The 12,989-nt window shown below is 35.8% G+C and overlaps 1 protein-coding gene across 1 annotated transcript in view; it reads left to right on the top strand.

Moving 5' to 3' along the window:
* The window catches only part of FYTTD1 (forty-two-three domain containing 1), a 32,928-nt gene that overhangs the window by 13,618 nt on the left and 6,321 nt on the right, over window positions 1–12,989 (top strand). The window contains exons 3-7 of the mRNA XM_046002669.1: window positions 2,807–2,955; window positions 8,542–8,654; window positions 10,191–10,287; window positions 10,743–10,804; window positions 12,861–12,935. Coding sequence (XP_045858625.1) covers window positions 2,807–2,955; window positions 8,542–8,654; window positions 10,191–10,287; window positions 10,743–10,804; window positions 12,861–12,935 — 496 coding nt within the window. The remainder of the gene's footprint in view (window positions 1–2,806; window positions 2,956–8,541; window positions 8,655–10,190; window positions 10,288–10,742; window positions 10,805–12,860; window positions 12,936–12,989) is intronic.

Raw genomic sequence — 12,989 nt, 5'->3', positions numbered from 1 at the left:
GGTGGTAGAATAGCAGTAGCCAAAAACACATGGAAAATGTTCATTCTCAATAGTGAACTACCAAAGAAGACAAGATTTTTTTTTTCAAATGCTAAGTAAGAAAGATTAAAAAGAACATTCAGCATTGTCAATGATGCGGAAAAAGTTGGCACCCTTATGTTCCTGGTAATATGAATAAATATAGTCATTCTAAAGGGGATTTTTTACTACATGAACCAAATTCCTTAATTTGCTTTACTATTTGATATAGCATTTCAACTTCTAGAAATTTATATCTTGAAGAAATGATTGGATGTGTATGAAAATATTACCTCTAGAAATCTAAAGAGATGTAAATTTGACTTGCTATATAGTATTGATTAAACGTATGTCCTTGTCGGGGCGCCTAGGTGGCTCAGTGAGTTAAGGCCTCTGCCTTTGGCTCAGGTCATGATCCCAGGGTCCTGGGATCGAGCCCCACATTGGGCTTTCCGCTCAGCAGGGATCCTGCTTCCCTTCCTCTCTCTCTGCCTGCCTCCCTGCCTGCTTGTGATCTGTCTGTCAAATAAATAAATAAAATCTTTTAAAAAAATTTAAAAAAATTTAAAAAACAAGCGTATGTCCTTGTAACAATGTTCTTTGTGCATATTACTGATACTTTGCAACTCTGTAAAGTCAGAGGTAAATTTATATATAATTGATAAAGTAGGGTTTTTGAAATTGTCCAGTAGAAAAAATAACCCTGAAAATCATGCTCCTTCCACCCCCATAAGACATTTATCGGTTTTGTGTCTTCTTATAGCTGTCTTATTTAAATACTCCTTTTTTCTGCCACTGAATGTAAAATCCTTTGGAACTGGATTTGTTTCCATGCTATGCTTTTATTAATGAGTTAAATAAAAGTTTGTTGCATCTTCACCTCCCCCCCAAAATGTTATTTATAATAATTTAATATTAGAAGTAAGTGAAGTGGTCATTATGAGGTTTTTGGATCAAGTATGGCACATTAAAAAATAATACAATGAGGGGAACCTGTTGGCTGGCTTAGTTTGTAGAGCATGTGACTCTTGATCTCAGGGTCATGAGTTCAAGCTCCTCACTGGGCTTGGAGCCTACTTAAAAAAATAATACAATGAAAGAATATTAAAAACATGGGATAATATTTACTTTTTTTTTTTTTAAGAATTTATTTATTTATTTGACAGACAGAGATCACAAGTAGGCAGAGAGGCAGGCAGAGAGAGAGGAGGAAGCAGGCTCTCCGCCAGGCAGAGAGCCCGATGTGGGGCTCGATCCCAGGACCCTGGGATCATGACCTGAGCCAAAGGCAGAGTCTTTAACCCACTGAGCCACCCAGGCGCCCTGGGATAATATTTACAATGCAGTGTTAATGCACACTACAAAATAATACATAGACTATGGAGTATTGTTGCCAGGAAGATTGATTCAGTGTACCTTCTAGACAGTACTACAAAATTGTGAATTAGCTCCGTGATAGTCTTTTGAGTTGCTTAAAAAATAGTTGAAACCGAAAATGTTAATTTTTTAGATGTGTAAGATTAAAAGAAAAGACTAGCAAGAGATGGAATGTTAGTGGTTGTCCCAAGATGGTGGGATAATGGGTGACTTTTATTTTCATTTGTACTTTATATTAAGATTTCTGCAATGAACATGTTAATTTTTTCATAATTAGAAGAATTTAGGGGCACCTGGGTGGCTCAGTCAGTTAAGCAGCTGCCTTTTTGGCTCAGGTCATGTTCCAGGACCCTAGGATCGAACCCCTCTTTGGGCTCCCTGCTCAGTGGGGTGTCTGCTTCTCCCTCTCTCCCCTGTTTGTGCTCTCTCTGGCTGCCTCTCTCTCTCTCAAATAAATAAATAAAATCTTAAATAATATATTAAAATAAATAAAATACAGTGGAAAGACAAAGTCAAGTTCTGTCACATGGCATAGAGATTAAAATATATTCATTGGAACTCAATAGGGTTTTTAGGAAAAGCAGTTTAATACAGTAGAAATGAAAAATAAGCCAGATTGCAACATAGTAAATGGGATATGAGATAATGACCCACTCAAATTCAGTGTCTTTCAATAGAAATAAAATGTAAGCCACATATGAATAATATATTTTATCTAATGCTATATATCCAAAATATCTTTGTAGCATATAATTAATACAAAGTAATTAGTGAAATATTGTACCTTTTTATTACATCTTAATTCAGACTAGTCATATTTCAAGTATTTGGTAAGTGCATGTTAGTGGACACCACATTGCACAGAGAAAGTTGTTCATTGAGAAAGTAACGCAAGAGAGGGTAGCTACCAGGGATACAGGAGAATCTTATAGTCCTTTGCCGTCCATTACACCAACAAAACCCTTGCTGGTGCAGTTTATTATCTATTTAAAAATGAAATATTATGTAATTTCAAAAGAAGTACTTGTAAATAATGCAATAATATATAATAGTGATATAAGAAATATTATATAAATAATAAATGAAAAATAAAACCCTCGTACCTTCCACTCTGCTTAAGAAATAGAATACCCTTGGGGTGCCTGGGTGGCTCAGTGGGTTAAAGCCTCTGCCTTCGGCTCAGGTCGTGATCTGAGAGTCCTGGGATCAAGCCCCATGTCGGGCTCTCTGCTCCGCAGGGAGCCTGCTTCCTCCTCTCTCTCTGCCTGCCTCTCTGCCTAGTTGTGATTTCTCTCTGTCAAATAAATAAAATATAAAAAAAAAAAAGAAATAGAATACCCTATGAACTGTGTGCCCTTCAGTTGCATTCTTAGATTGATTTTTTTTTTTTTTTTTTTCAAACCTCCTACAGGTTTTGGCAAGAATAGTCTGAGCCGTAGAGGAAGAGTAATGCCTGGAAAGAGACGTCCTTATGGAGTTATCACTGGCCTTGCAGCTAGGAAAGCAACTGGAATTCGAAAAGGAATTAGTCCTATGAATCGACCACCTCTAAGTGATAAGGTAGGATGATGGCTTAATCCTGCATCAGATACCCCTTCCTTTTAGTTGTGCTAATATTTCTGTGAATGAGTACAATGTTTCCTTGAGAGAGTATTTCATTTGAATATTTTGATTTTTTTTATGTAGTGCTTTGGATCTAATGTAAAAAATAAATCATTGTCATTCATTGTCATTCATGAAGAATACCTAAATTTCCATGTTCTTATATAAAATCAATGTGAAATTTTTTTATAGGTTTCTGATTTCCTTTGCTTGTGTGTGTTTGTGTATGTACAGTTTTTAACAGGTTATTGAGGTATAATTTTATACTATACTATAAAATGCATCTTTTTAATTGTACAATTCAGTGAATTTTAGAAAATTTACAGAGTTGTACAGTTACCACAACTATCTAATATTAAAACAGTTCTGTCACTCTAAAAAGAAATCTCATGTCCATTCGTAGTCATACCTCATCATTTGCCTCAGGCAACCGTTAATGTATGTTCTGTAGGTTTTCTATAAATTTGTCTTTTCTGCACATTTCATATAAAGGGAATCATATGATAGTATGTGGTCTGGCATTTAGTTATAATGTTTTCCTTTTTGTATTACTGAATAATACTCTGTTTTATGGATATACCATATTTTGTTTATTCATTCACCAGTTGCTGGACATTTCGGTTATTTCCAGTTTTGGGTATTATGAATAATGTGGCTGTGAATGTAAGTAAGTCTGTATGGTCATAGGTTTTTATTTCTCTGGGGTAGATATCAATTTTTAATTAGGCTACAATGGTTTACCCATTGTAAGTTAACTACTTTTCATATTTTAAGTGAAGTTTTATTTACTTCTCAATGAGTAATTTTTGAATTGGCTGAAGCATTCCTTCAGATAGTTCCACAAGTGTTTTTTCTTCAATTCTTAAGTTTAGAAGTCCAAGTCACCAAAGACTTCCATGTTCTGCTCTTCTGTTTTTTATTTTTTTTTGGTTTCTCTGATCATGCATGTAATACATACTTATTAAAAAATTCAGGACCTCATTCTTTAAATAATTTTTTTTTTTTTTTTTTTTTTTTTAAAGATTTTATTTATTTATTTGACAGAGAGAGAGATCACAAGTAGGTAGAGAGGCAGGCAGAGAGAGAGGAGGAAGCAGGCTCGCCGCGGAGCAGAGAACCCGATGCGGGGCTCGATCCCAGGACCCTGAGATCATGACCTGAGCCGAAGGCAGCGGCTTAATCCACTGAGCCACCCAGGCGCCCCTCTTTAAATAATTTTTAATGTGCATATTCTGGTTAAGAGCCACAACTGTCTTAGATTCCATAACTTTTCAGTTCTGCCACCACCAGCAGTTGTTTTTGCCTCTAAAACTTTTATCACACAGCTTACTGATTGTTAAAAATAGGAAAACGTTAATGAAATATGGATACTGAAAGGAAGGTTGGGTTTAACTGCTTTCTAATTACTTGACCCAGTAAAAATATTAAATTACTACATGTGGTCTTTTGAGTTGTTAGAAAATAGTGAAAATTGAAAATGTTAATTATAGAATGTAAGAACGTATTGAATAGTAAGATCTATTTATTCAAAGTTGAATGATTTTGGCAAAGGTAAAGTTTGAAAAGTGCTGTTTCTTAAAACCCTTTCCTCAGCCAGAATAAGATTAATAGTCTGATTAGGACAAAATACAGTACTTGTGAAGCAGATTATTTTCTAGCAAATTAGAAACCTTTTTCCATATAAATAACTCATTATCTTTTTCTGTTCATTAAACAAGTTACCATAATAGCTTAATTGGCCTTGAATTGTTATATGTACTTGGGAAATTTACACCTTAAAAAAGTTCTGACGATAATTAGATGTTGTTACTTTATCTCTCATTTTCCATAGCTTATGTGAATTAGCGAGATTTTATTTTGATAAAAATACATTTTTTTAAAGATTATTTATTTATTTGACAGAGAGCGAGAGATCACAAGTAGGCAGAGAGACAGGCAGAGAGAGAGAGAGGGGAAGCAGGCTCTCCGCTGAGCAGAGACCCCGATTTGGGGCTCGATCCCAGGACCCTGAGATCATGACCTGAGCCGAAGGCAGAGGCTTTAACCCACTGAACCACCCAGGTGCCCCCAAAATACATTTTCTTATCTGTGAAGGGAATGGCTGGGAAGATAGCCTACCATTTATATAACTAGTATTTACTGAGAGCAAGTAGCTGTGCCAATAGGGAAATGGTTGTCTCCAGTAATGAATTTTTTTTTCTCTTTGTTGTTTAGAGTCAATTTAAAATAACCCATCAGGAAGGTGCCTGGGTGGCTCAGTGGGTTAAAATAAATCATCAGGTAAAAGTTGTGTTTATGTTCTTTAGGGATTTTTCCAGTGACATAAATAATTTCATCAGTATCAATTCTGTATCTGTTCGATTCAGAATTTCCCAAAGCTTGAAGAGTATGTTATGTTCCATAGAACTTTAAAAAAATGTTTTTTAAATTTTTTAAATTTTTTTAAAAAGATTTTATTTATTTATTTGACAGAGAGAGATCACAAGTAGATAGAGAGGCAGGCAGAGAGAGAGAGAGAGGGAAGCAGGCTCCCTGCTGAGCAGAGAGCCCGATGCGGGACTCGATCCCAGGACTCTGAGATCATGACCGGAGCCGAAGGCAGCGGCTTAACCCACTGAGCCACCCAGGTGCCCTAAATTTTTCTTTAATTTTTAAAGTATTTTATTTTATTTATTTTTTTTTTTAAAGATTTTTTTTTTTATTTATTTATAGGCAGAGAGGCAGACAGAGAGAGTGAGAGGGAAGCAGGCTCCCTGCTGAGCAGAGAGCCCGATGTGGGACTCGATCCCAGGACCCTGAGATCATGACCTGAGCCGAAGGCAGCAGCTTAAACCACTGAGCCACCCAGGCGCCCCCTAAAGTATTTTATTTATTTATTTGAGAGAGAGAGAGAGAACATGTAAGCATGGGGGAGGGGCAGAGGGAGAGGGAGAAGCAGACTCCCCACTGAACAAGGAGCCTGATGCGGGGCTTGATCCCAGGACTCGGGGATCATGGCCTGAGCTGAAGGCAGACACTTAACCAACTGAGCAATCCAGGTTCTGTATTACTTTTAACTTAACTTTGGTAATAGTAAACCATTTAGTACTTTCGTCAACTTAAAAAGTTGTGTTGCTCAGGCGCCTGGGTGACTCAGTGGGTTAAGCTGCTGCCTTAGGCTTGGGTCATGATCTCAGGGTCCTGGGATCGAGTCCCGCATCAGGCTCTGCTCAGCCAGGAGCCTGCATCCCCCCTCTCTCTCTGCCTGCCTCTCTGTCTACTTGTGATCTCTCTCTCTCTCTCTCTCTCTCTCTCTCGGTGTGTCAAATAAATACATAAAATCTTAAAAGAAAAAGTTGTGTTGCTCTTGTGTATATATAGTTATTTCCCACTAATGGGTGGTTTTAATCACTTGTCTGGTTTTCACAATAAAAATAAATGTCTCTAGGGCGCCTGGGTGGCTCAGTGGGTTAAGCCGCTGCCTTCGGCTCAGGTCATGATCTCGGTCCTGGGATCGAGTCCCGCATCGGGCTCTCTGCTCAGCAGGGAGCCTGCTTCCCTCTCTCTCTCTCTCTCTGCCTGCCTCTCTACCAACTTGTGATCTCTCTCTGCCAAATAACTAAATAAAATCTTTAAAAAAAAAAATGTCTCTATACTATGGAATTCTATTTAGCAATAAAAAAGGAATACATCAATATATATGACAGCACAGATACACCTCAAAACATCATGCTAAGCAAAAGGAAAACACAGTACTATGTTCTGTGTGATTCCATTTATTTGAAATTGCAGAAAAGGCTAAACTGTAGTGACAGATCAGTCATTGCCTGGGGTGGGAGTAAGGTCATGGAAGGGAATTGACTGCAGAGGGGCACAAGGAAATGTTTTAGAATGAGCACAGTGTTCTATATCTTGATTATGATGTCATTACGTGATAATATGTAATAACTCAAATTATCAAATTGTACACCTAAAATTTTACTGTATGTTAAATAATGCCTTAGTAAAATTGACATAAAATTTAAATACCTTAAAGTTTTTCCACTCAAGATATAATTTTTTATATCAAAATTATTGTGAAAGAAAAACATACCTTTTCACTATTTTTTATTTATTTATTTATTTTTATTTATCCATTTGAGAGAAAGAGAGCACAAGCAGGGAGAGAGAAGTGTACTCCCCATTGAGCTGGGACATGGGGATCATGATCTCAGCCGAAGGCAGACGCTCAACCGACTGAGCCACCTAGGTGCACCCCCCCCTTACACTTTAAAAAAACACATTTATATATATATACAAATCTTAGATCCATGGAATATGTTCAGCATGTATTAATGGATTGTTATTATCTTAGTCTGTGTTTTTATCATTTAATTAGTGTGATTGAGTACTGACTATGTGCTAGATGTAAGGAATTCTGCAGTAACTCAATAGAAAAATCCCTCATGGAGAACTGAGGTAAACATTAAATAAATTATCATACAAATAACTGTATGGTTGTAATATGGGAGGTATTTTGAAGGAAGAAAACATGTGACAGCAGCATAGAGGGAACTTACATTTACCCATAAAATGATACTTGATGATATTATTAAAGACAGAATACAAAGTTTGGAATGGGTTATTACTCTAAATTTCCTAACATTTCCCCTATACTCTTGATATTCTTTATCCTTGACTTTACATTTACTTCTTTTACAAATGTTCATGAAAATGAAGACTTAAAATTTTTGTTTTTTTAGTCAGTTGATGTTTTTGAAATACTATAAAGTAATCTAGATAAGTTTAAGATACTGTTTATAGGTAAGGTAGCCTGCGTCTGCCTTCTGCTCAGGTTATGATTCCATGGTCCTGGGATCGAGTCCCACATCGGGCTCCCTGCTTGGCAGGAAGCCTGCTTCTCGCACTCCCTCTGCTTGTATTCCCTCCCTCTCTGTGTTTCTCTGTCAAATAAATAAATAAAATCTTTAGGAAAAAAAGATAAAAGCAGTTTATATTGCCAAGAACTTTTGAAAAAATCATTGAAAATATGGCAATCTGAATTAGGCTTTAATGCTGGATTGAATTTATATATGTAAGGGAGAAAAAGTGTACATTTCACATGCTTATTTTCTTGATTCCTTTTCTTCTCTGTAACTCTCTACTCAGACTTCTTTGCTGTCATAACCTCCTTTTTTTCACACATTTGTTTTGGAACTTGGCCCTCTTATCCTTCACTTGGTAATCAAAAATCATGTTTATATAAGTGATTCCTTAGTTTATGTTTCTGGCTTCCTGATTCTTCTCTTGAGCTCTAGGGCCATGTTTCCCTGTGCATCCCCCAGAATACCTAAGTGAACATGTCCAAAATAGAAAAAAGGATTCTTCTTTTGCTGAAAGTATTTTAAGTATGGATGTGGTTGCTATCTTTTCAGTCCCTTAGACTGGAGATTTTCAGGTCATTTTAGCTTCTCTAATAATGTGCACATCTCAGAAGTCTTTGTTCATTCTGATTCAGAAATGTTTATTGTAGTAGGGTGTATAGCAAAAAGCAATCTCTTAACATAGTTTTTTGCCTTCTGAAAGAATATAGAACGATATTTTCCAGCATTAAAAAGGAAGACCAGCCTTCTGAGACAAAATGAAGTACAGAGAAAAGCAGTTGCAGTTCTCAAGAGACCTAACCAGTTAAACAGAAAGTAAGTACTCAAATATGGTAATACTGTGTTATACTGAATAAATAAAGAACACTTCTTGCACCTAAATGATTAATGAATATATTTGTAGTGGTCATTTTCAAGACAGATATTTGGGATGTCTCTCTGAATATCCAACATGGAAGCATTCAGTAATGGCTTTGTTATTGCTTAGACCCACTATTATTGATGAATTTAACAAATTGGAAACTTAAAAAGCATCTGTCTGCTTCATTATCTCTGTTTGCATATAGAATAAAATTAAAAAATTGATTGTTAGGTAAAAACACCTCTGCAGGAATTATTCAAAATTGGGAATTCTAAAAGTTAAAATTGCTATTTGGTCTCAAGTACTCTTAAGAAAACAGTGTATTTGTTGAAAAAGCAAACTACAAAGAATTCTGCATGAATGCTTCTTAAGCTGAATTTTTTTTTAAAGTAATTTTGATATGTAACGGGGCTCTCAATCAAAACCCCAAGATGAAGAGTTAACATGCTCTATTGAACCAGCCAGGCGCTCCGTAGCTGAGATTATTACGTTAAATGGAAAGCATAACAGAAACTTAAAAATGTGACCTATTGTTATGACATTGTTTTCTGTAAGGATAAAATGGGCAGAAAGGAAGTTGATAAACTGCTAAGTGTCTATATTATTCTAGTTTCAAATACCACTTATTCATCTCTTGTGGAAGATAATTCAAAAACAAAAACTAAGTAAAGCAGAATGTCTGGAGTTGCAGTTTCACTTAACTACCATCTCTTTTTTTTGGGAATCATTTGGTGTAGTAGCTTTTGGAAAATGGGAACTACTTAAATAAGAACTTGTCCATTACATGAGGCATTAATGACCTAGCTAGCTAGGAAAATTTGAGTCTCTCTAAAATTGGAGGTAAGATTAGGCAATCTGTTAAGTGTTTATAAAAAATACATACCTAGATAAATACGAAAAATTTGTTCTCTCATATTTTACTGACTTCACATAGAAATTAGAAGGGAATTGGTGAAAGTCAAGTCAAATATAATTGAGAGTACATTGCCCTGTGTGAAAGAGCAAGCAGTGGAAGACTGTAAGTTTCCGTGTGATTTATATTAATATATAAAGGTTTCTGAGTGAGAATGGAAAACTGTAGGTGTTATTTTTCAAGATTTTCTCTTTACTTTTGGGTTTCAGCGGTTTGACTATGATATGCCTAGCTGTGATTTTCTTTTTACAAATCCTGTAAATAAATCTGTACATATGTTTTTCAGCAAATTTAAGAAATAGCATTAAAAATGCTATTTTTAATGTTTTCAGAAGAGATATTCTATGTTGGAATATTCAGAATTAACTAGGTTGTTATGTAGCATGCTACAGAAAGATATTTATAAATTGAATCTCAATAGCTTTGTGTAAATAAGAAAATAATTCAGAGTCTTTATGTTTAGTGTACCTCAAATGTCCAACCTATGAATTTAACTATTTTTGCTTGTTTTTTCTCAGGATGTTTGAGAGTTGTTAAATGGCTGAGACTATTCACTATGTGTGTGTTTTTGTTGCAGAAATAACATTCCAGCCAATTTTAGCAGGAGTGGAAATAAATTAAGTCATCAGAAAGATACTCGTCAGGCAACTTTTCTTTTCAGAAGAGGCCTAAAGGTATTAAAAAAAAAAAAAAAAAAAAAAAAACAACCCTTGCTGGTGCTTTCTTTTTACTCAAGGGATCTTAAACATCTACCTTTAGTAGTAATCCTCAATCATAGGATTGAATAATCCTCAATCATAGTCCATGGTTGAGGTGTAGGGGTTGGGTTTGGGATATGGAGACTGTGACATTAGATTAGTTCTTTTGGTGGTTTATTTTTTGTTTTCTCTCTCTTGTCATCAGTAGCAGCATCTTAGGAGTTTAAGGTGCTACTTAGGTATAAATTTGTTTTACCACTTGTTCTGATATAGGAACCCCAACAAAGAGGTATTGCCAGAATAGTCACATGCCTCTCTTGCATTCATACACACACCACACTGGGTTATAAAGTTACAGAGCAGGATCGCTTTTTGGATTCAAATCCTCTGCTTTCTATGGGATCTACTGCCTTTTTTTTTTCCCCCTTCAGGTTCAGGCCCAGTTGAACACAGAACAACTGCTAGACGATGTAGTAGCAAAGAGAACTCGTCAGTAAGTTTCAATTTGTTTTTCAAGATGTCATTTCAAAATTCCCAGAATACTAGCAACCCAGATTACTGTGTGCTCTGGTCCAGAAGAAATTAAATGAGACCAAAAGTATATTAACCCTTGACCTGAAATAGATGAATCCTTTTTGCTCTTTGTTATTTTCCCCCAAGAGCCTTTTATATTTTCACATGTCTGTGTTATGAGTTTTAGCAACAAATACATCACTCTATTTAAAAAAAAAAATTTAACAACCTATTCCATTTTATTTCTTATTTTTTTATAAACATATAATGTATTTTTATCCCCAGGGGTACAGGTCTGTGAATCGCCAGGTTTACACACTTCACAGCACTCACCATAGCACATACCCTCCCCAATGTCCATAACCCCCCTCTCCCTCTCCCAACCCCCCCCCCCCCCAGCAACCCTCAGTTTGTTTTGTGAAGTTAAGAGTCACTTATGGTTTGTCTCCCTCCCAATCCCATCTTGTTTCATTTATTCTTCTCCTATCCCCCAACCCCCCATGTTGCATCTCCATGTCCTCATATCAGAGAGATCAATGACCTATTCCATTTTAATGAAATAGATTTTATTATCTGTAACTGCCTTTATATAAGTGAACCTATTCAGGGAATAAGTACACAAAAATCCAATAGAGATTTTAGAAAACTTGTAAACCTTTAATTTTATAATAGGATGTTTTTCTTCCTCACATATTCTTGTTTATCCCCTAACCCCATAAAAGTTCTTTAAAAATATATTTTTTGTCTGTTAGAATTGCACTTCTGACGTGTGAGTTGTAATACTCTAATTCCATCAATAAGATCAGGTTTTGAGATTAAATTATTTAGAACTATGGCTACTTTTTGAAAAACAAAATGTACAAAACATGGTGTTAGTCCAGATGTGATGCCAGCTATAAATGAGCAGAGTGTAAGAAAAAAAACTGTTTGAACTTGGTGTTCACAATACTCTTTTGCATGGGAGTCATGACATTGGGAACCATAAGGAAAGAAATAATAATAAGTTGTTTGCTTCTGCAATGAACAATGCCTATATAATTGTAATAATATAAATGCTGTTTGTCTTGAACTTTTTTTTTTTTAAGATTTTATTTATTCATTTGACAGAGAGAGACAGATCACAAGTAGGCAGAGAGGCAGGCAGAGAGAGAGGAGGAAGCAGGCTCCCCGCGGAGCAGACAGCCTGATGTGGGGCTCGATCCCAGGACCCTGGGATCATGACCTGAGCCAAAGGCAGAGGCTTAACCCACTGAGGCACCCAGGCGCCCCTGTTTTGAACTTTTGAGAATAAACCTGTAGGGGGGGAAAAAGCACATAATACTTTATTTGGTTAACAATATGATGAAAATGTACGATTTTGAGTAACATAAATACAACAGTAGAGCTGATAAAAAAAAAAGGAGGTACAAAGTGGGAGAAGAGGTGAAAGGAAGGAGTAGAGGTATTACTATTCTTTCATACAAAGTTGGGAGGGGATGGTGTTGAGAGAGATTGAAAGAAAGATTTAAGAAACTAAAAGAGATTTAAGTATATATGAAGTTATAATGGAAGTTAAATAGTGATATATAGATATCAAAATGTTCAGAGGTAGGTAGGGAAACTAGAGGATAATGTGATAACCTAAAACTTTATCATAGCAAAATATTACATACACATCTTGAACAGTGAACTGGAGATAACTAGCAAACAGTAAAAATAGGGAAGGTTAAAATTGCTGCCATTGGAGTGTGGGGAAGTTATGCCTCTGGGGAGTAGTAAGTTGGGGGAGAAAACTGGGAACTGTTACTTTTCATTAGAGTCTTTTCTGTATTAGTTAATTTAATGTACATATATTTATTACACTGAAAAATACTTAATAAGCTTAAGTTTCTGGTTCCTATACCCAAGATGCTGATTAATTATATTATTGTAGGGCTTCGTATTTTTTAAAAGCTAAGAAAAAGTGATACTACTTTAAAATGCATGTTTTTATATGAAATATACTACAGGTTTTATAAACTTGCACTTCAATGAAGTTTTTGGTTTTTTGAAACTAGATGGCGGACTTCCACCACAAATGGAGGAATTTTGACTGTCTCTATTGACAATCCTGGAGCAGTGCAGTGTCCAGTGTAAGTCTCCCTTTTATTGTGCAGAAATTATAACCTCTCAGTGGTTACCTATTC

Source organism: Meles meles, chromosome 4 (genome assembly GCF_922984935.1).
Source record: "Meles meles chromosome 4, mMelMel3.1 paternal haplotype, whole genome shotgun sequence".
NCBI classification, from domain to species: Eukaryota; Metazoa; Chordata; class Mammalia; order Carnivora; family Mustelidae; genus Meles; species Meles meles.
This window is presented reverse-complemented; position numbering and strand designations above follow the sequence as displayed.